We start from the raw sequence: 24415 nt of genomic DNA, 5'->3' as shown, positions 1-24415 counted from the left end.
TAGATTCCTATTTCACTGAAAAATATGGACGGAATCAAAGGAGATATTCCATAAGCTCCCCAACTACAACCCACGTACATTTCTTCCTTTGGAGAAACTGTCCATACTCTCATGTAAGCCACCTCCTCCACTGAACTCCAGCTCCTCTCATCTACACAAGAAAATCTCCAGCAATTCTGCCCTCCAGTTCCTGCATCATAAAATTGTCCTTCTCCACTCAATTGTTCCAACAAGCATAGAAACATGTTCTTTCTCTCAACCTCTCCAGATACCACTTCATTCCTCTGAGCTTCTTTCTAGCAAAACTCCTTGAAGGAGTTGTCTACGTTCACTGCTTCCAGTTCCTCATTTCTCATTCTCTCTTGAGCCCATTTCCATCAGGCCAGCAAAAATGCTCGTGTCAAGGTCAAGAACACCCACTTTGTTAAACTCAGTTCTCAATACTTAGTCCTCTTCTATCAGCAGCATTTAACATAATTGATCTTTCCTCCTTGAAATACTTTCTACGCTTGGCTTCCAAAACACTATACTCATGGCTATCCTACTAACCACTAGCCACTCTTTCTCTCAACCTCTTAATATTGGAGTACCCCTGAACTCTCAGTCCCCGACCTCTTCTCTATGTACACCTCCCCTCCTTAAAAATCTCACCCAGTCTCACAGCTTTAACAGCATTAAGTTGATGAACCCAAATTTATAGTGCTATCCTAGATTCCTCTCTTGAATTTCAGATTCTAATAACCTACTTATCACCTCCAGGTGGACACCTAAGATTCCTAATCCCTACTCTTTTTCCTGAAACCAGCTCTAACATTGTAGTAAATGGTAATCCTGTCCTTCTATACTTTCTTGGGCCAAAAACTCTGCAGTCAGGAAATTCTGGCAGCTTCACCTCCAAAACATGTCCAGTATCCAATCATTTCTCTCTACCTCTTCTATCATCTCCCTCCTCTGGGTGATTCCAATTGCCTATAAACCAGTCTCCTTGCTTCTACATCCCAGTCTGTTTTTTGTTTGTTTGTTTGTTTGTTTTTGTGGGGTTTGGGGTTTTTTTGTTTGTTTGTTTGTTTTCTTTTTTGAGAAATGCAGACTGCCTCATGCAGCACCTCATTTGGATGTATCTGGAGTCTTGGAAACTCAACTACCCTAAGTTCTCCTATGAATGGACCCTGAGAGCTTGTTTGGAGGTTCAAGCAGGGCAGCACAGCTACTTATATACCCTTGACCTAAGAAGAATGCTCCTCCTATATCAGGGAAGGTCATCCTCTTCAACTGAGAAAAACAGCTTTGGGAGGGATGCACATGGAATGGTGAGGGAGGAAGGGGACATCTGCCTAGGCAGCCAGATCCCCTCAGATCTCATCCCAGTCTGTTCTTAACCCAGTAGCTGGAGTGATCCTTTTTGAAACATCTGATATTGTCACTCCTCTGCAAAAAACCTTCCACTACCTTCCCATCCCACTCAGAATAAAAGCGAAAGTCCTTAAAATGGCCTAGAAGGCCTTTCACAATCAGCTCCCACTCTAGCCTCCTTGATCTTAACTTCTACTTTTCTTCCTTCTGCTCCCTTGCACTATAACAGACCCCATGCTGGTCCCCAAACACACCAGGCAAGTTCCTACTTGAAGACCTTTACTCTTTCAGTTATCTCTAACTCTCTTCTCCCATATTTCCCCTGTTTTTTCCTTCACTTCCTTCAGCTTCTTTGCTCAAATGTCGCCTTCTTAGTAAGACCTTCCCTGGTCATTTTATTTAAAAGTGCAAACCACTCTAAACTCATTCTCTATTCCCTTCCTGCTTTATTTTTCCTGGAGTGCTTATTACCATCTGACACACTTTGTGTTTTACTTATTTATTTTATATCTCCTCCATTTAGTTAATAATTACTGACTGCTTACCATATGCCAGGAAGAGTTCACCTACTTATAAAGATTAAATAAAATAATGCATGCAAAGGGTTTAGCACATTACCTGACAAACAGAAACACCAAAACTATGTAAACTATTTTTACCTAATGGAGCCTGGAACTGGACACCTCCTACTGCCATCAGAGAACACTGGTTTTTCAGAATAAGGTCAAACACAGGATTGGAGGAGTAAAACAAATAAGACTCTAATAATTTGATCCTTAAGGAACCAAGAAACTAAACTGTCCATAATCAAACAGTCTCTGCCACAGAAAACTTAATACAATTCATTTCAAACAAAACAAGCAGGCTCAATCAGTTAAGCATCTGAATCTTGATTTTGGCTCAGGTCATGATCTCAGAGCTGTGAGATCGAGCCCTGCATCAGGCTCCACGATCAGCCTGGAGTCTGTTTGTCCCTCTCCCTCTGCTCTTCCCCCCAATCATGCTTGCTCTCAAATAAATAAATAAATAAATAAATAAAATCTTTAAAAGAAAAAGACAAGCAAACAAAAATAACCTCTAGAGAAAGAAATTTTATATTTCCCTTCTAGCAATCCACCCCAATTATTAAATCATTGTTGGAAACATAGATCCTTTCTGCTTTCATCACAAATGCCACATACTATTTTATTTCATAACCAAAAAAGGATGTCTACAGTTAAGCATTTAATAGTGGACTATGTTATCATACTAAAAAAGCATTTTCACAATATGAAGCAAGGGACAATGGCAAATGTTAACACACAGATAAGCTACTCTCTCACTCCAAATAGGAAATGCGAGTTTAAACTACAAGAAGAGAAAGAAAAAAACTGGGCTCATAAGTCACTGAAAGTTGATTAGACCTTCAGAGCCTTAACTTCACATTACGAGTAGAAATAAAAATACTTGCTCTTCTTATCTCACTGGGTAGCTATAAAAAAACAACTGAAAATGCTATCTGCTTGTAAGATTCTTTTATAGGTAAATCCCATTGCTAAAAAAGGGGGGGGGGGGAATCCTGCAACTGATAATGTGCTAAAATGTGGAAAATGAAGTTACTGTTAAAATGTTTAAGACTTAAGTTTAAAGCAAAAAACAAATATGTATGGGGCTTTCTAAGAAACAAGACATCTTTTCAGGAAGACTTTCCAGATTCATTCAGCACATTCATCCTTAATTCATAGCTACATCTTACTGGTTCTTTGCTAATATTATCAAGCAAATGTATGTTTTCTAGTTTGATAAAATGCACAAACTCAATAAATTCTTATTCACCAAGAAAACTTTTCAAATGAAAATCAGAACTCTTTAGAGATTAGCATTTATAACATATCCACTATATTAATAACAGCATCAATAAAATAATAGGCCCAATCTATTTATACTAGAATAACTTAAAGGAAAAACTGACTTACAGGAAAAAACAAATAAATATTTGAGATGCTCAATTCTATCATTACAAAGAATAAAAGAATGGGGGGAATGTCATAAAATATGAAAAAAATCATGTTATCTTATTTTTGACAAAAGCCAACTTAAAATTTGGGCACACACATGAAAACATGATATATAAAGATTCATAAGTTAGTGGTCCACATACATTTTTAAATGTCCCTTATTTTGTAACAGTTTCACTGAGAGACTTCAGTCAAGATTAGAAGAACTGTGGTGTCACTATTCAAATAAAATTATATCCATTGCATAGTACCTGCTTTAGTCAGTAAATGCCCCTCCCCCGCCCCTACACACACAGATTTTTCCCAATGCATGCTTAACTGAAAAATATAATTACGTTTCCAAACTAAGCCATTATTCTCCATTATCCATACTCCATTTAATTGGCTGGCTACAAAAAGCATCATTTCTTACATCCAAGTCCTCTTTTCATCATAAGTGTGGTCTTCCAAACGAACAGGAAGTGCTGAAGACATGAGGCCTTTGTGAATGATGTTACTCGATGACATCCAAAAGAATTCAATTCAATAGTGACATTCAAGTCATAAGGAAGACTAAAAGCTTAAGTTCTAATACAAGATGGTCTCAAAGCTCAAAGCTAAGATTCTATGATTAAGAGCAAAAACCCAAAATTCTGGGATCACAAATGAGTTGAAGAGTTCAATTCTAAATACTGGAAATATGTGTTAAGCTGGGTTTTACCGTTTTTTATATCCCTTCATCTCTTGATAATTAAAATGCCCCCAACTTTTCCCTCCCCTCCACACACACACATGCACACACACATATAAATGAAGTATTGTCCAACTTGTAAATGTGATTCAAAGAGTTGTCCTTCCACATCATTTCTTAGCTATACTGCATAAACTTTCCCCATGGAAAGACCCTCACCCAACTGCAGCAACATGAGATTTTGTTCCTCATTTTTAATTAGTGTGGGCACTTTTCTGCCCAAATCTCTAGTCAAGAGTTGTTATTAAGAAATAAAATTAAGGGGTGCCTGGGTGGTTCAGTTGGTTAAGCATCTGCCTTGGGCTCAGGTCATGATCCCAGGGTCCTCTCTGCTCAGCGGAACCTACTTCTCCTTCTCCCTCTCCTTCTGCCACTCCCCCTGCTTGTGCTCTCTCTCTCTGTCAAATAAATAAATAAAATGTTTTAAAAAAAAGAAATAAAATTAAGTTATAATCATGATTCCCTTCTGTTCCTATCAGTCCTTCAATGGAGGTAAAAAAAAAACAAAAAACAAAACACTGACAACGTTAAATATATAAGCCATATATGAATAGAAAATTCATAGGCCCTAAATAACCTGTAATTAATAAGACTCAGAATAATGTATTACTGAGCCATCAAAAAAAAAATGAAATCTTGCCACGTGCAACAACGTGGATGGAACTAGAGGGTATTATGCTAAGCAAAATAAGTCAATCAGAGAAAGACAATTATAATATGATTTCATACATACGTGGAATTTAAGAAAATAGAGGAGCATAGAGGAAAGGAGCGAAAAATAAAACAAGACGTAATCCAAAAGAGAGGCAAACCATAAGAGACTCTTAACCACCGGAAACAAACTGAGGGTTGTTGGAGTGGGGGATGGGGATGGGGTAACAAGGTGATGGGCATTAAGGAGGGCACATGATGTAATGAGCACTGGGTATTACATACAACTGATGAATCACTGAACTCTACCCCTGAAACTAATAATACACTAATAATTGAATTTAAATTTTTTTAAAAAGTAGCAAAAAAAAGATTCAGAATAATGGAGAGTTAAGTGTACTTTGAAACAAAAACAGTCATCATATCTCTAGGATAGGCAAAGAGCATTAATACTTTTATTCAGATAAGTCAAGTGTGTTGTGTCAAAAAATATTATAATAAAACCCACATCTTAGAAATTAATCAAGTTGTTACAGAAAGATTATTTCTCAAAAGCAACAAAACTGATCAAAAGATAACTAGCACTGTAGAATATGCATGTAAAGAATGCCAATTATTCTTTATACTTATTCATATATGGACTCCATTTCCTAAGAGGCTCAAAATACCTCTTAGAATAAAACTACAATTATAGTCTAATGTACTAAATTCTGACTGGTTATCAACTCTTAGGAAGAGCAGTTAAAGGCTACATGAACATGCAAACAACTTACATTCACAAATGCATTTATCCAAATTTTCAGAGCAATGGCCCTTGTGAATGGGTAGTCACTCTCACCAGAATTCCCCCCTCTTTAACCCACTCCTCATTCCATCCTAAACCAGATTATTCTCTTGATTCCTAATTTAAAAGAATCAAATCAATCTTATTTAAATACTAACTTCTGGTTCTACAAAATAACCAAATGAACATACATACACACATACATACGGAAAAACAGAACTTAGGTCTACAGTGAGTAAGATAAAGGCACAATACAGAACAGCACAGTCATACTCTGTTTTTTAATAGCCCTGCCACTCTCTTAGCCAGAGTGACACAGTTTTCCTTCCACCACAAGAGCAAAACAGAAATCCCATCATCTGACTCTTAGTCATTCCCACACATTTACTGGTCTGCTGTTATTATAACAGAATGTCTTTTTTCCTTTGCTACACTATTCCTAAGAACAACGCTCCACCCTTTTGGTCTCAAAAGTTCTACTATTTCAAAGCACAGCATTTAGGTGAACAGAGTTATACAAACTAATTATTGGTAGGGGGACAGGAAATTACTCTCTAGGTGCTTTTCAAATAAGTATCAGTACATAAGATAAAGTCCTCTCCATTTTTCTATTTTTTGTTTCAGTTAGGAGATTTTTTTAAAATTATACTCATTCCTGAGAATTAATCAAGCTAAAAACTTGCAAATTAAGACAATTATGTCCAAACAAATAAATTTTGGTACCTACTACAGAAGTACTTCATGCCTCAATACTACTAAACTTACAAGCATCACTGTTAATGCTGCAAAGGTAGAGAAATCTGCCTCCAGAGACCAGGGTTCACCTCTCACCTCCAAATAGTACCATGACTCAAAGTACCCTTCAGCTTCCTTGGAAGGATGGAGACTAAGAATGTGTCTCTAACTAGAGGCCTCTTAGCCATCTGCCCTCCTGCTCTTCCCATGTCTCCCCTCCATTTGGGAAGCAGGAACCTCCTGAGTCTCCCTTATCACACCTCCCATCTACGTCTTCCACAGACGTTCACTAACATCAACAATGTATTATGTACTGGGCACAGAGCTGAAAACAGATTCATTTTCTTCAAGGGACTTACAGTCTAATAATGAAGGTGCCAGATCTGTAAGTACCTCGTAATAGTACAATATAGGAGAGGAGGAATATAAAGGATACCACAGGAACACAGAAGAGGACACAACACACAGAATAAGATGTTGAAGTGCTTAGTGGCCAAAAACATAAGCTTTAGGGTCACAGAGACTTGATTTCACCACTTAGCAAATAATAATTCAGGTAAGTTACTTAATCTCTGTTCTTTCTTTATAAAATAATGATATCTTCTAAGACTGTAATAAGGACCAGAAACATGATCTATATGAAGTTATTCGTGCTAAATAACTGGTAGTGGTAGGAAGTGCTCAACAAATAGCATTGTGGAAATATACAAGAGTATCCTCTTCAGAAGAGAAAACAAGATGAGATCAGAAGTAAGGGTCTCCTTTAAAGAAGGAATCCATTAATTAAATTAAAATGGAGCAAAAGCACTTGGCCCTAAAAGTACTTTTCATTTAGATCTGTACTGTAAACTGTCCTCATTTGATTAAGATAACTGAATGTACAAACTTTTAAACTTAAAAAGAGTCTGATGAATCACTTAACAAATTTCAAAGTGAAGTTTTTTATATATGCAAAAATTGTTATATTTATGCTTTTATATTTTTGTTTCTATATACACATAAATATATTTATGTTTTCATATTTTATATATTTCTATTTATACATATATTACACAATACAGACACATCTTATGTAACTTTTGATATATCCAAACAGAAGACTGCCAAAAGCTTCAATCACAAAACCATTACCTGCATTTTTCAATGTTACCATTAGCAATGCACTGAACCACTCTGGCTCTACTGGTTTGCTGGACTGTTAATGGAATTCTCATTATTTTATTGTCATTCACAGTACATTCGGACATACCTCACAATAATGAACAGAAGTATAAAACCCAAGCCCTAACAGAGGCCATAAATATATTTATATTACTCTTACCTCTCCTGATCTAATATTTCAAAACCCAATAAAAACATTTCTACCAAAAGTGAAAAAGTATGTCTGAAAACTTAAGGTGCAGATAAACATACTAAGCATTATACACTCTTAATTCAAAACAACCTGAAAACAAGTCACCTATGTTTTCATATATCCCAGTAAACAAATGCCTCCAAAGGGTTTGGAAGAGGCTGCATGTCTTTTATTTCCAGTTTTAATGACCATAGTCATTACAATAAAATCTAAACCACTTGCCTTATTTAAACCGCTTCACTCCTACCGCCAATTTAACTTTTCTTCAATATTCCATGGAAAGAAAAGGTTCTTTTTAAAAAGTACTCTCTTGTAAGTAATGTCCTGAGCACATACATAACATGTTTGCCCAAGAACATTAAAGAATGTGGTCTATATTCTGACTGTGAACGAGCTTTTCGAGGAATGCAAATTTGCTTTCAGTACTTATACAAAGGACCACAGTGTCATAACCACTGTTCATGCTCTATTAGTCATTCTGTTCAAAATTTTATTTAAAAAAATAATAAAAGGCCTGCAGTGTGTATAAAACATTGGGAAACAAAAGGCTTATTGTCAGAATATTTGCAGGATCCCCAAAATAGAAAAACAACTACCAAAAACAAATTAACTTACAGCTTATAATGATTTTTTGAAATGCTACACCAGAACCCGAAATTGCTTAACCAGTCTGTAGAATAAAAGATAGATCTTATCATCATGGCATCTGACTGATAGAGATGAGAGAGTACATTTTGCATTCTTCAGACAAACAAAGAGCATTTGAGCTCTGGGACAGCTGGCGCACGTTGGCACTTAGTCTGGAAAATCCCAAGGTTCTAAGGTACATGTGACCTTGGGTACAGTTTAATTTGCATTATTTTGTTTTCAGGTTTATCAACCATATTTCCCAAAATAAAAGTCAGGCCATATAACTTGGTAATCCAGCAGCAAGTGTGAAAAACCAGGCTGTAAAGGAAATGCCTTACATACTTCTCTTTTTTTCTGCAGAGTTGTGTTTCTTCAAAGTTCTTATCTGGAAATATAAATAAGTAAAACAAGCAAAAGCCAAAGCATTCTAGCCAAAAGGAGTGTGTCCATTGGGGATGGGGTAAAAACAGAGTAAGAGGCAACTTAGGTCCCAGTGCCAATCCCTACACCCTCAGCAACCTCTTAAAAGAATTTCTCATAACTTCTAAATCAGACTCAAACTCAGACAAGTGCTAAAATTAAAACTTATATGAATTCATAAGTAGCCTAGAGGGGAAAAGTTATTTATATTTCAGCTTAGCTGAGAAAATGTCATATTAAACTAAAAATTGGTCACATCTTTAGAACTCAAAGCGCACGATTCTGAAATTACATTTCCTTTTAGAAACAAACACTTCTATCCCAAATTGAAATATAAGGTCAGAAATACTAAAAAAGGAGAGCTGACCTATGCAATAAATGCCTGCTCAAAAACACTTTTACCTGGACAAACGGAAACACATAGGGAATTCATGTCTTGATAAATGACCTCACACGTAATTTTTTTTATCCCAGCATGCAAATCTGAATTCAGTATTAAAATCAGAAAGTCACATATCCATTCTTCAGGCTATCTAGAGAGGTTTTTTTTTTTATCTTACACAAAGAAAACTAATCATTACTATTAATTGGTCACTCCTACAGTGCAATGAGATAAAACTTTTCTGCACAAACTTCAAAAGCCCACAAATTTACGCATGTATTTTGTTTTGTTTTGAAGTCATCAAGTTAAAACATTCAGTAGGAAAAGCATTCAATGTCTTTTTCTCGTTCTAGCCTGGAAAGGTTAAATTAAAAATCAAATGTATTCGCATCATTCAGTCATGTATCTATAATTTTGAAGGCTCTTCCAAATTTACGAGATTTTGTTTCTGTGGTTAAAAATCATAAATCATAACAAGGCACTTTTTTCTTGCTTGTTTTTGCCTTTTTTTCCTCTGTCTGTATAGTAAGGATGAGGAACACATCTCGCTTTTTAAACTTTTTTTTAAATATTAATACTGAACATAAGCATAGCCCTTTCCAAATGTCCAAGTGCTCTCATCCATACATTATCTTCCATACAAACTACCAACTCTAGTGCTAGATTGCCTGGTACTAAATTCTGGTTCGATCACCCTGTATGACCTTGAGGAAGTTACTTCACCTCTCAGTTTCCTCATCTACAAAGGGGGAATAATGATAACTCCTAGACTTCGCAAGATTGTTATGAGAACTAAATGAATTGATACATATAAAATACTTAAAACAATGCCCACATAGCTGTTAGCTGTTTTGTTTTTGTTTTTTTCTTATTATTGTCATCATCAATCTGCAGTTTAGGCCTTACAACAGGACAGTAGATATCATTTTACCCTTTTCCAGATAAGAGAATCAGGCTCACAGAAATCAAGTGACACATCCACAGTCACAGTCAAGAAGTGGAATCAGAACTAAAGAACCAAGGACTAAGAAGGAATCAAGACTTTTCAGTACATTGTGTTGTATCGTATCAGAGTACATTTTTTGAGTTCATCCAGTTCAATATACTTCTGAAGACTAAAATTACCACTATTTTAAACATTTAAATACTCAAATAATTTTAAGCAGCACACACTGGTAACCATGCTGAGAATGAGTCTTTGATCCAAAAGATACCCGCATCTCTTATTAGTACTTCAAGAGTAGCGACATGAGTCAGACTTCTGAAGAGAAGTATGCACTGAATACTTAGGCTGGCTGGACCAGGTGAACCTGTCATCAATCTTCCAATATTCAGAATTTCCTTTAACAAGCAAGATATATACCCCATGAAATGTAAAGAGTTCCATGTTATGCTTCGTGCTAGGCAGTGGAAACAGAACAGAATTTAGAGTCAAAGTTCCAGTTCCATCTCTGATAAGCAGGAGACACTGGACAGTCATGTCACTTCTCTGAGCTTCAGTTACTCATCTGTCAAGTGAAGACCTACCTCAAGAAGCTGTTATGAGAAACAATGGAGCTGACGTAGGTCAAACAGCTCTGGAACTACAAAAACTATACCAAAATGTGTTAACATTACTATTAGCTACTTTGATAACATTGAGGGATATTACTGAGCATTCATTCAGTTTTCCATGGAAAATGGCTGACAGAACTCCTCCAATATAGAAATGTCACCCTGAGTATTCTGTGTAATTTCATAAGGTGACAATCACGATTAGATTAACACAGTGAAAGAGAAATTTAGGTAACCTGCAAAGTATCTATTCTAAAACCATGTGCTTTAAGGAGACTTAATAAAACCTGACCACAGGAAACAAGAGAAGAGACCAAGAAACAAACATATGTATTTCACTTTCTGATTTTAAACTATAGTGAATATTTTCAATTAAGTCACAAGGAAACTCAGCAGACATATGATCATCATAACAGTAATCATAATACATTACATTTATGTGACATTTTACAGTTTTGAAAGCATTTCACACATATCATCATAGAGATATCATGTTATTCTTTTTGTTCACAAACGTATGTTAACATTCATAAAACTTCCACTTTCAGACACTCTTTAGTGTCCCAACATAAAATATGAAGGAGTTAGACTACATAATAAAGTTCCCTTTTAGAGCTATCGTATTTATGATTTTGTGTCTGTGGTTAAAAAAGAGCAAAAAACATTTAATGGAAACAAAATTCATAATATTCAAACTTATTAGAAATGAGTAAGTGATTTTAAAATATTACTTTTCTTAAATTTATAATTAAAACATGTCTCAAAATATCCAGAAAATCGGGTAATGGCATTTAATAAACTTACTAATAAATTTGAGAATTACAGAATGTCTCCCAAAAATTGAATAACTACTTTTACTAATGTAAGATTATAATTCAGTAACTATCAGTATACCATACACAATACAAACTATACACAATACTAAAACTAAGTCAAAATCTTATGGTCAGAAAATAATTTAGACTATTTCAGTCGCTCAGAAATACTGTGACTATCAGCCACAATAATATCAGTATTAAAAATATAAAATAACTTCAATTGCTTAAGATCTCTGGCTTGGTATGTAAAGTATCAGATTCTGAACCAAGAAAATAAAACCACTTCTAATAGTACCTCATAGAATCCAAAGGGGGAAAAAACAAAGTTTTAACAGTAAATTATTCATATTACAGTTGAGCAAGCACCTACTATTTGCAAAGCACTATGCTAGCTACCATCATTCAAAAATTAAATCAAATCCCTTCTTCTCAGAGCATAAAACTTAAAGGCCAAGTACGAATAGTACCATGGCAGGGGTTGGGGAGTAGGGGGGTCCTCTACTTGGACTACTAGGGTCTTCCTGACTACTAGGGTCTTTTTCTACCCAATGATTTCAAAATCAAAACCAGTCACATATCTAACAAAGAAATAGTCCATGTTTTTCATGCACAAAACCCCCATATGTGCATTTAGTTAATTTTTTCAATAACAGTAACGGATGCATTACGATTTTATATAGACACAGTAAATCTGCCTGGCCCAACAAAAGTCACTATGTAACTTAGTGAAGTCTAGAATTGGGAGTCAGGAGAGCACTTCTAATGCTAATTTGCTCTGTGACTTTGGAGGAAACACCACCAATCATCTCTGGCCTTCTAACACATACTATACCTTTGGGTAAGTTATTAAACTTCTCTAGGTAAGTTATTAAACTTCTCTAGGTCTCTTCCTGCACCTACAAACATATAGAGTTCAAAAAGTATCTGGATTGAGGACTATCACTTTAAGTGCAGATTTTTGGGCCCACTCCCACTGGTTCAGAATGTCTGCGCTGGAAGCTAGGAAGCTAAATGTCTCCCAAGCACCACAGGTGACTGAAATATGCAGGTGGTCCTCAACTACGCTTAAGTTCATCACAAGTCCTAGTCACACCAGATGATCTCTAATGTCCTTAACTGTATAAAAAGATGACACAACTCATTTCAGCACCAAGGTCTTAGGAATTCTGGATCTAGCATAATGTGCAGCCCATAGTAGATTCTAAACAAATACTTATAGAAAGGAAGAAAGGGAGAGAGAGAGGGAGGAAGGAAGGAGGCTAGCGAGCTAACTGGTCATATTTTTGGCTAAGAAACATACAAAATGGCAGTAAAATTAAAATCGGGTAAAAGACAAATCAACAGCCAAAGAGCAAAGACCTCAGTCTCTACACGCATACAATTTTAAATATAACATGAGCTGTTGTCAAACAGCAAACTACTAAAGAGAAAAAGGGGAAAAACAGTACACGGAAGCCAAAAGAATTTTAATGGAAAATTACTGGTGACTAAAACATAGCAATTGTTTACTCCAGGTAGAAAAGAACACAGAATTTTAAGGACTGAGACTTAGAATTGGGACTAATGTTTGAAGTTATTGATTACTCAAACGCATAAGTTTCATTTGGGATAAAAGTATATGGATTCCAGAAATGTTGGTGACGATATTAACTTTTGTCCATTTTTTAACTCCATTTTCCCATTCACTTACATTATAATTTTTGAGATGTTTTATCTTCACTTCTGATGATCTTCAAATGTCAATGGCTCTTAACACATTAACTGTAAACAAACACACAAAGGAACTTAGGGGAATTCAGATACTTAAGGAACCCTACAGTAAAGTATTTTAAATTATCCTGTAAAGCTTGCGGGGGGAGGGAGTGGTGGGAGGAGGCTTTGGTACCATGTTTACCTGCTTCATAATGTATCTGATGTTCAAAATGTCATATCATTCTAATGACACTATCCTCTTAATCATCAAGCAAAGAAAAATAAATCATCCTATTTTCTGTCAGAAGCAAAAAATATTCAAAGCCAGAGAAAATTCTCGCCAAATATGAACACTCTGAACTCACTGATGTATTGTGTATACTAAAGAAAGTCATTTCCTTGCCACTACCACCCAATCATCCTGCCCTGGGACCACCCTCTACCTACCAAGTTTGCACCTAGACCTAGAACATTAGATCTTCAGGCATCATCAGTTCTTAACAAAGACCCTGACATTAAACAGACTTGGGTCCAAACGTCAACCTGCTCTCCCTAATCTTCAGTTTTTTCATCTCTAAAAGGGAAACAATAATACTGTTTATTTTATAAAATTACGAGGATAATATGAGAAAATGTCTATTAAGGGATTTAGCACCATGCCCAGCAAGCACTCAAAAATGATAAGTGCTATTATTTTATTAGTATTAACAATCACGACAATATTAATTTCCTTCCAGAACTGTGTACCACTTGAAAAGCAAAGTTTATCCTAGGTGTTTCTATTTTTAGAAACTGCCTTTGGTTATAATGAAAGAAAATTATCCAATACCAGTAACAGAAGACATCTGTATCATGTAAAATTTTATTTTTGACCTTGCTGGGAATCCTGGCTCAAGAAAATTAAGGCTTGAAATCACCAGCCTGTCTTCAGCCAAAATTATTTTTCCTTTTGCTAATACACAGCCTTCTAACAAAGTCCTACTTGAAAAACTGCTCCCTTACAGTGATCTGTGAAGGCAAACTTGCTAGGAAAGGAGATGGATATATTGTAACTCATGCCTTTCAAGCCCTCTGAGCCCAAAGAATAATGCCATACCAATCCAAAAGAGACTTTTCTACCCTCTTCTACTCACTCCCAAATGATTAAACACCTATGTTTGACATTGCATGCTTAAAATATTAATATTTAAGTTCAGAAACACAAAAATGCATAAACACGAATTTCTCTGAATTTCCAAATTTTTAGGTCAAACATACAAAAGCACACATAAAATAATGGCAAAAGCATTCATACACTAACATGGCCCCAAATGGCCAGCTTTTTTTCCCCTATGGAGACCAAACTTTTAGAAATGAAATGAGAGAAGATATCTAAGTGGAACCTGAGGCAATATTTTCGGGGGGAGATAAAACACATGGATACAAGGCTGGAAAGCAAATTGGAAACAGCAGAAGAGAAAGCAGTCTTGGCCACCATCCTCATTGCCACTATTACTTCACGGGTAATTGCTTACGCTCTTCAAATGAAATAAAAAATGAAATAGCACAGTTGATCATTCTTCATTTGATTTCCATTTGCCTTTCACTTAATGAGTTGACAGTTATGAAATGTATCCCTTTTATGTTATGATCCCAGGTTAGGATTATAAAAATCTGGCCCAAGATAATACACACAAAAAAGTACAAAGTTAAAAACCTCCAGTTTAGTGTTCCAAGATACAGTTTTCCTTTCTGGTCTGCTACAATATATCATGTCTCTCAGTGTATTTTCTACTTTGGTTACTGCCTCTGCAAGTCTAAGAATGTCTCTGCTGTAAGTGAAGTATTGTCAACTTTAACTGGAAAATGTCTTCCTTGCTAAATTATTCATTTATATGCTATGGAGAAGGTGCTAATTGTCTCCAATACCCATTCTCTACTATTTCTTAGATAGAACCTCCAATTCTGGCTTCCTAGAAGAGACTACACATCCTAGCCTTCCCTGTGGCTAGGTATGGCCATGGAACCATGTTCTGGCCAAGTGGATGTAAGCTTAAAAGACTATATGTAACCTTAAAAAAAGTATCTTTTAAAGAAAAAGAACATCCTTTCTTCTTCCCTTCATCCTTCCTTCTGATTACAATGAATGCAGTGTTAGAGCTCCAGTAGCAATTTTGGTTCATGAGGTAACATCACAGTAAGAGTCTGTGTTCTTGATACTTCAGGTCCACTATATCAGATCAGTATGGACTGTCTCTGGGCTCTTATATGGGAGAAAAACTAAAATCATCTGTTTTAGGCCACAGTTAGTTTGAATTTTCTGTTATAGTCTGTCAAATCTAAACCCTAACTTTAAAAAAAAAAAGAAAGAGGATTTTCCAAATATCAGTATTTAGGGTGTTTGAAGTATTTGGTTGAAAACATATTTTAAAAGTGAATTCTTATTACACTGAAAACATAGCTAATCGGCCCTTATTTCATCTAGGCTATAAAGTATTTAAAGAGCCCAAGAGTTAATCTCATTCAGTAAGAGTCTTTGAAAAGTCTCGCTGCCATGAGTAAGTACTAAGTGCATGGCAGGGGAAGAACTGTGAAGGTGCCCATTCGTGGTCCACAGTGATGGCAGCACTAGCACATACAGAGAAGCACAGTAAGAGGGACAGCACAATTAGTTCTGTGTAATAAAACCACAGGAAAGGGAACAGAGATTATGATTTTCATTAAGAGGGCATCTTCTCTAGTCCCTTCTATTTTAATAACCTTGTACCAATCTTTTTTTTTTTTTTTCAATAGTTCCATTTTAACCTGACTTCCTTCGGGAAGCAGACATAAAATCACTCCTTGTCCTTGACTATCAACTCTCAATAGTTTTTAATCCTATCCACAGATTTAACTAAATCAAACAATGGGACAAAGACAGCAAGTGATTTACCTATTCAAAACTAATTTTCTTAAAAAGAAAAAATACTCTCTACTAACATCTAGAGAATTTCCACTGGTCAAGTCCTGAATCACATGCAACCTTTGGCCCTGGTGATTTTGAATACAATAGCATGAACTTGGCAGCTGTACAAAATAAACTTACTGATTTCTGGACATCTGTATCTGGGTTATTTCCTTCCCTTGGGCGTAATCCAGACTTTACTGCTTCAGGTGATGGCTTCCTGGAATTACTTATTTATAATATTTTTTTAATTTAAGTTACCACTAATGGATTTCACCAAGGGCCTTTTTTTTCTTTAAAAATTTATTTATATGAGAGAGAGAGAGAGAGAGGAGACAGAGTGAGTGCACACATGAGTGGGGGAGAGGCAGAGGGAGAGAGAGAAGCTCAGGCAGACTCCCTGCTGAGCACAGAGCCCCACGCAGGGCTTGATTTCATGACCCTGAGACCGTGACCCGAGCTGAAACCAAGAGTTGGACACTCAACCAACTTAGCCACCCAGGCGCCCCAAGGACCTATTTTTTTAAAAAGACCTAACACGTGTATTCCTGATGTGTTACTCATAGCTGAGAAAGAAAAAAACCTCAGGAAATTTCCTAAAAATCAGATATCATAAATCCCTAAGAGATGACTTTTACCTTTCACTACTTCAATCAATATTTCTACAAAAATGCTTTCAAGTAATAGGCTTATGATAGCTGTAATACAGACCTTAACTTAGTCTCTTTCAACAAATATTGATGCGGTTACTAGAAAAAAATTAGTAAAAGACCTAAGGCAGTTGTTCTCAAACTCTAGTTTTAGTTTAGGATCACCTGGAGAACTTCCACTGCCAGAGTGTTTCATCCAATTACATCTGAGGTAGAACCAGAGAATCTGTATTTTTAACAAATCTGCAAAGGATGCTGATGCTACTGATCTGGGAACTACTGATCTACATTAATAGAAGACTACTGATGACAGCATAAAGAGGAAAGGAAAAAAAAAACACATATGGGATCCAATCTCAACTTTAGTATACTTGTATACTTTTGACTAGTAATTAATCTTTTTAAATTTTCTTTCAGAAAAATCTACACAGTAATTACTAAAGTTCACAATAATATTGGATCTTATCTGACGGAACTTTAAAATTCTTTTAGGGTCCTGGAATAATGAAATACAAAATAAGTAAATATGTCCAATGTCTGACATAAGGTGCTAATTTTATTGCCAAGGTTGGAAGTTCAACCTGTAAGTTTCACCTAGTTCCATAACTAGTTTCTATCACTAATCCTGGCCAGCTGCCTCAGAAGACATGCCAAGAGTCACAAAGGGAGTGGGTAAGAATGTGTGACTGGACACAAATCCATCACCACTACTGGAAAACAACCCAAAAGCACATTTCCTACCAACATATCAGCTCTAAGTGACCTTGAGGCTGAAACTAGAAATGAAATCTTACCAAAAAATGTGCTTCAGAAATCTTAAAAACTTTTCTCCCTTTTCAGACTATAAATACCATCAAAATTCATGGAAACAACCAGGATTTGCTGTTTTCAGATGATGATAATTTTAAAGGAAGACATGTAACTTAAAAATGTAATTAGTTGAAGTCTACTTTTTGATTATATTCTATGTGTACCAGACTTTGATTTTTTAATCTAAGTTAAATGTAAGTATATACATATAAATACATAAATATAAATACTAATGAATCTATAGACTACAAATCAACTGATAAACCAAAATAATCTGAGACAAACAAGTGGTGCCCAGAATAACTAGAGCATATGAGGGTATATAAAAGATGAAAGAAACAGATATTAAATAAAATGACTGACAGGATAAGTTAGAAAGAGACCAAAATAATCAAGAGTAGCAGATGGTAAAGCAGGTAGGCTAAAGGAACACAATGTTGTGAAAATATACGGCTGGGCACAGAAAAGATAATGTAGCCAATAAAATCAGCTCAGTGTGTCAAGAGGCTTCATGCAAGAACAACTTTAGCTTGAACTTGAAGTTGTGTCTTTGTGGGCCAAATTCAACAAAAGAAAACCCTTTTTAATCCTTTGAGTGGAGACAGCAAATAAGAGAGCAGTGAACATTCAGTCAACATTTCTTTATTCAAATATTTACTAGACACCTACCTGGCACTAGATGTGTTAGCATGTGATTATGCATAGTAAAAAATAATCAAAGAAACCCACTCAGGCAGTGCATTTTATAACAGTGTGCAAACTGAAAAAATGGAAAACCAGACCAAGAAGGCAGAAATAGTACCAATATAGTGACAAATTCTGCTGTATAACTTATACAATTCTAAGGCTCAGGCCTACCTTAGCTATCATATCTCGCCTACAATACTGTTTTATCTATATAAATCATACTTATGTCAAGAATCAGAGCAAGAGCAACAAGAATTAAATTATGGATTACAGCCAGATTATCAGTGTGCTGAAGTGAATTTTTTCACAACTCTCTCTCTCTCTCTGGGGTGGACACACTGAAGAATGAACAACACAGGATATTCAAGAGCTGCTGAACAGCTCGCTGAAGTAGACTAACACCAAGCAAGATTCACCAAAGAATATTACTTTTTTTTTAAGGATGCAAGATGACATAACTCTAGCTGATTAGGAAACTGCTATCTGGATATCATATAAAAAATAAAATCACTCTTCTGTGGCCAAAGCATCAAGCCTATGATGACCTAGAAGGCAAAGCCAGAAGCAGTAGCAACTCTGAGACAACCACAGATTAGACAGATAAACGGTCAGACATATCAAGACTCAACATACATTTTAAAATTTTATTTATTTATTTGAGAGAGAGTGTGTGCACACGCTGGGGCGGGGAGGGTAGGGATGATCAGAGGGAAAGGGAGAGAATCTCAAGCCGACTCTGCAATGAGAACGAGGCCAAATCCAGGCTTAATCTCACAAGCCCAAGATCATGACCTAGCCAAAACCAAGAGTGAGACACTCAACTGACTGAGCCACATATGTTTAGTGTGAACTACAGATCCCACAAAAGCCTGTCACCCACCTTGAATGGAGTGTGTCATTTTCAAAAAAACCAATGGGCAACCAGAAGGATTAGTGTATAATCTCTCAGATTTATATTCTTCCTATTTCCCAGAAAAGCATAAAACAACTTACAAATTAACACATTTAAATATAATATTTAAACTGAACTCATCTAATAGTACTTGAAGAAATTAGGTGTGTATTACCAACTTCAGCTACAAATCTGACTGAAGTCATTTTGCTAAATTGAAGAGAAACACGCAGTTACATAGTTTGCATTTTCAAACAAATAGGAAGCACACTTTTTTTTGCATAAACAATTTTTCTTGGAGCTAAACTCTGCAGAAATTTACGTCAATCTAGTCTGTAAAAGACATACGGAACACACCGAACATATTAACTATTATTGTATAGGAAGTATTGAAACAAATTCACATGGCAATTTCCTAATTGAAAATTGAAAATCTGAAACGGAAAATTTCCTAACTGTAAAAAACAGAAGGCATAAAAATAAACTACAATTTAAGGGCAACATTTCTGCAAAAGGCTGAGACAATACAGTCCAAACATCGATATTCTGCTTTACCATAGACTATCGAAGTAAAAACTTAAACAACTGGATAGCCGCTTAGCATAGCTATTATAATCATGGCTGTCTACCCTGCCTCTGTATTAGAATCATCTACAATTGATTATTTGCCTAGAGTAAGTTTAAATTTAAGCTTTCTACCAAACATCTACAATGCAGCTATTCTATACTGTTGATAAACCAGGTGTAATGGTTCATAGAATAAAAGACATGAAAAAATTTAGCCGGGTGAATTCTACATGCTAGACAGTCAATAAATGTATTTTTTTCTGCCTTCCAGAGGAAAGGAATGAAAGCTGGCATTCTCCAATGGAAAGTAGATCATACTTATATTTTTGTCCAGAGAGGACGAGGCTAACACATTCTAGTCAAAACTCTTTCAAGGAGTTTTCTCAAATTCATACATCAGTAACATAATTTTTTAATTAAGAATTAGAATGCATATATAAAGTTACTGGGCTTTCTTTGGGGAGTAATTAAATGTGCTTAAGGGGCACAATTAGGTATGTTAATTTGTAATAACAAGTATTTATTTAGTATAATTTCAAAAATCCGTAAAGGGAATTTCTTAGTATTTGATAAGAATGCATCATTATTGTTATTAAGGTAAAGAATGATAGAATTTTGCCCCCTAACTTCCAGTACATTCTTCATTCTAACAGACTATACTGCCTCCTGTGGCTCTAAATCCTCTTGCTTGGGTGAGATTACTGGTTGCTTCATCTGTTTTCTTTACATTCTATTCTGAACCATAGATGCCATTTGTTAACTTTCCTATAAAATTACAATTTTCCAACCTGTTTTCTCCATAATTTTACAACTGAGAATGTTAAATCCTCTGCTTCCTAAATTTCAGAGTAATAAACATAAAATTTTTAAAATACCTGAAGCAAATGTACAGTATACGTGATTGAATGCAAAGAAAAATTCTTCTCTCCTGGATAATTACATCTACAGATTCAAAAAAGAAAAAATTATTGAGCACCTCTGACATGCAGGGTCTCTGCTAAATGCTGGAGATAAGAAGATAAGTAAGATATGGTTCTTGTCCTTCAGTAGCTTACAGCCTAGTAAAAAGTCAATTAAACCAACAATTACACTGTGTGTGTTAAGATCTCTGAAAAAGGTGTGGGCAGGTTGCTATGAGTGCTTCAGGAAGAGAATCTAATTCATAAAGACGGAATCAGCTAATAATTTCCCATAAGGTCTGAACAGTAATAGGAAAACATAGCTGTGTCACCCATATTTAGTGGGGTCCAAAATGAATTAAAAGAGAGAAACTTCAATTTATTCAGAGGAAAATGAAATTTGTGTTTTTACAGATTAGTATCTAGTAATTAATAATAATTACACTATTTTTTACGGGAAAGAACCTGATTTCATTGTGGCTACATAACAAACACAGGTCTTCTATTATTTCGTCCTAAAATTTTAAATCACTACTTTAAAACCTGTCTAGCTAATATTCATAACAGCTGTCTACAAAATTGCATACTAAAGTCCTCCTCAAAATTCCAAGGGGGAAAAAATTCCATCTAGTACAAGAGAAATAACCAGGAGAATTGGTAGCCCAAGAAGGAAGAAAACTACCACTCATTATTCACTCGGGGTTAAGGACTACTCGGATTCCTAGATAATGACATTCAGCTGGAAGATTTAGAAAAAACGTGCAGTGGGCATTTTTATTTACATTTTTAAAGCTAAATGAGGAGGAAGGGGTCAGAGTATAGGGAAAATCATGAAAGAGATTAAGTAAGAAAAGTTATAGAAAAAAGAAGAAAGGGTGGGCAAGAATCCCAAAATCAAAGACACACGGACAAATGGAAGAAAGACTGGAGAATGGTTTGGAAAAGCGTATAGTAAAGAAAGGCAGAGAGGAAATGAGGGGTGGTGGCTGGGGGAAGGGCTGTCCAAAAAAATAATCCGAGAGGGAATGAGAAACAAGAGAAACTAATGAGCTGGGGCTGTCTCAACCAGGGATAAAAAGAGATGGTTATACGTAAGGTAGAGTCACCGATAAAGCAGCAGTGAGTTTTAACCTCCCTTTTCCCCAGCCTCTAAACCCCGAAGGGGGAGGAAGAAGTGGCTCCCAAGTCCCAGAAAAGCAATTTAGACGCAGCCTTCGGGAAGCAAGTCCAAGATTTGGGGCACCATCCAGCGGGTCCCGGGCCCCTCTCCATCCCCGTCGGGCGCTGGGCGGGGCCCCGGGCATCCTGGTTACCTGGACAGGGAGTCCACGCTGGGCGGCCGTGCTGCGGCCGGCTGGGAGCCAAGACTCTCGCAGCTCGAGCTCTTCTCCATGGCGCGGCGGGGGCAGCGGGAGGGAAAGGCTGAAGCGACCTCCGCGGCGGCGGGGCGGGAGGAGCGGAGGGCGGAGTGCGCCGGGCAGGGGCCGCGGTCAGGCCAGCGCCGGCCCGGGAGGGAGACCGGAAGCGGCCATGTTCCCCCAGACTGCACCGCGCCGGGGGCTGCCGAGGAGCGGGAGGACCCCGCGGCACCCCTCCGACCCCAGCCCCGTCGCGCTGCGCTTGCTACGTGCGCTTCCTGCGCGTCCCGCGCTGTCTCTGCGCTCCGGGAAAGGGAGGTGGCCCTTCCCGGGGTGAGAGGGTCACCTGAGGCTGGGGCGGGGAGAACGAGGATCCCATGGGAGGAGGGAGACTTTTACAAATAAGAGAGAGGAATAGGGAATACTAGGGACGAGGGTCTCAAGAGAAGACAGGGACAACGATCTTAGGGATGGGGATGACTGAGACAGGAATGGTGGAGAAGACAGGGTAGTAAAGGAGTGCGGGCGAACAGTAGGATGAAGGGGCAGAAAGGATGGGGGTGGGGCATGAAGAGAGGAAGAGAACATAAGGGCACATAAAGGATGGGGATACTAAAGATGGCAAAGTGTTCACCAAATTTGGGGCTGAAAATAATAGTTAAATAATTATTAAATAGTGATTAAAGGTCGCTTTAGCCAGTCAGACACGAATTCAAATCCTGCCTCTGCCGGTCGCTTGCAGTGTAACCCAAGGTATTGAACATCATCTTCCTTATGTGTAAAATAGGAAAAATAATAACTTAACAGATTAGATTAATTAATGCATGTAAAATGCTTAAAACAAATCCTGGCGCATAGTAAACACTCAAATATTAGCTGTTAGTATTACTACCTACTTCGTAAGGGTTGTTAGGATGTGATGTATTAACGAATATAAACAGTTTCTAATACAACTTCAGAAAATGGTAGCTGATGAAGGAACGGAAGGCAAGCTGAAGACAAAGCAGAAGCTGAAACCCTGCAAACCCCCCCCCCCCCGCGCCCCCCATGGGATGTATGCAACATTCCTCAGGCACTCTTGGCTGCCCTAAAGGACAAAGGAACAGTCCTTACTATCTACAGCCCATTGACAAGTCCTTGAAACAGGCATGGTGACATTCCTCTAGGAATTTAGCTGCCTCCATGTTAATACTTTGCTAAGGGCAAAAGGCAGTCCTAGCCTGACCCCCCCCCCCCCCCACCAAGATCCTGTAAGTCTACTTTAATGTATAGAAATTCCTTTGGAAACTTCCTTTATCTCTAACCCCCCAAGGTACGTATTGGCAATCATCCCCCAAGCATATGGCCCACTGAGATACATCTGAAGGGTCTCAGGACTAAGGTTTTATTAGACGGTAATAAATGACCTTTTCCCAACAGTAGCTAGCCCCCTCAAGGTCCTGGAAACTTTGCTTCCAAAATTCCTTAGAGACTTACGCTATCCCCAGCCCCCTTCCCACTTGAGGGTATAAAATAGGTCATTCCTCACAACCCCGGGGCAGCAGCTCTTTCTGCCCATGGGTCCTGTCCCCGTGCTTTAATAAACCACCATTTGCACCAAAGACGTCTCAAGAATTCTTTCTCGGTCGTTGGCTCCGGACCCCACCCCACTGAACCTCACGTGTATTCCCCAACTTCATCAGTAGCTATAGGGCAGGAATATATAGGAAGGGTGGCAGAGAAGTAAGAAGTAATTGATATGGGAAAGGTAGTGGAGAAAGTACAGGACAGGTAGGAAAAAATTAATATTTCTCATTCTATCTTCATTCCACCACCAGCCCAGCATTGTAGAAGGGGCACTAGAAAAGCAGAAATTTTCAGCCCTACTATTACTTGGACTGATGTCTGTGTGGTCTGGAAGTATGCAGGGGCAAAGCGCTTTGGCATTAGTACACACAAGGAGGTATGGAAGAGGAAAATGGGAACTGATAAACACGCAAAAAGAATTAGACACATATACTATTGTATGTGGTGGCATTGGATAGGGGACAAACTTTAGCATAATCTTTCCCTGCCCTCTCAAATTCCCCTGCAGAGCAGGAAGGGAGGGTAGAGAGATAGAACTGTGATAAGAGAATAGGAATTGGGTGAAGGGGAAATGCTTCTGGTAATTTTCTGTTATGGGAGACACGGGGAGGACAAAAGAAGGAAAGCATAAAGAAATTTTTCTGGCAGACTGAATCACAGTCACCTCATGTGAAGTATAAAATGATGCAAAGATTATTTCTGTAAAAAAAATAACAATCGTTCAAAAAATAACAATGAGTCATTCAAAAAAAAATTCTTCCTTGCTAGGATAAATAGAATTATGTTCATTTAAACTAAATTTAATTTATACTGACAACTGATGTTTTAAGAAAATCTTAAAGTATAGGTCCAGTGAAATATTAACTAGCAAGTACATTCCCCTAAAGAACAACCTAACCTAGTTGTGTACAGCATATTTATTAAAATAAAATGTTTTTAAGCACAAAAGGCTTTGCCTTTCCA

At 37.1% G+C, this 24415-nt stretch overlaps 1 protein-coding gene across 2 annotated transcripts in view; it reads right to left on the bottom strand.

The window, feature by feature from the left end:
- MTMR2 (myotubularin related protein 2) overlaps positions 1 to 22049 on the bottom strand; it is a 118824-nt gene extending 96775 nt beyond the window's left edge. The window contains exons 1-2 of one of the 2 annotated variants that reach the window (XM_040630978.1): positions 21842 to 21930; positions 13099 to 13169 (exon numbers count right to left, since the gene is read on the bottom strand). Coding sequence is in view for 1 of the 2 variants with exons in the window: in XM_040630977.1 (XP_040486911.1) it covers positions 21842 to 21921 (80 nt within the window). In the remaining variant the exon portion in view is untranslated. Of the gene's footprint in view, positions 1 to 13098; positions 13170 to 21841 lie in introns of both variants that reach the window. The other variant, XM_040630977.1, reaches the window with a different exon arrangement.
- Between the last annotated feature and the right edge of the window lie 2366 nt (positions 22050 to 24415).

This window comes from Ursus maritimus, unplaced genomic scaffold, assembly GCF_017311325.1.
Source record: "Ursus maritimus isolate PB19 unplaced genomic scaffold, ASM1731132v1 scaffold_16, whole genome shotgun sequence".
In the NCBI taxonomy this organism is placed as follows: Eukaryota; Metazoa; Chordata; class Mammalia; order Carnivora; family Ursidae; genus Ursus; species Ursus maritimus.
The sequence above is the reverse complement of the archived record's forward strand: the minus strand, read 5'-3'. Positions and strand labels throughout refer to the sequence as shown.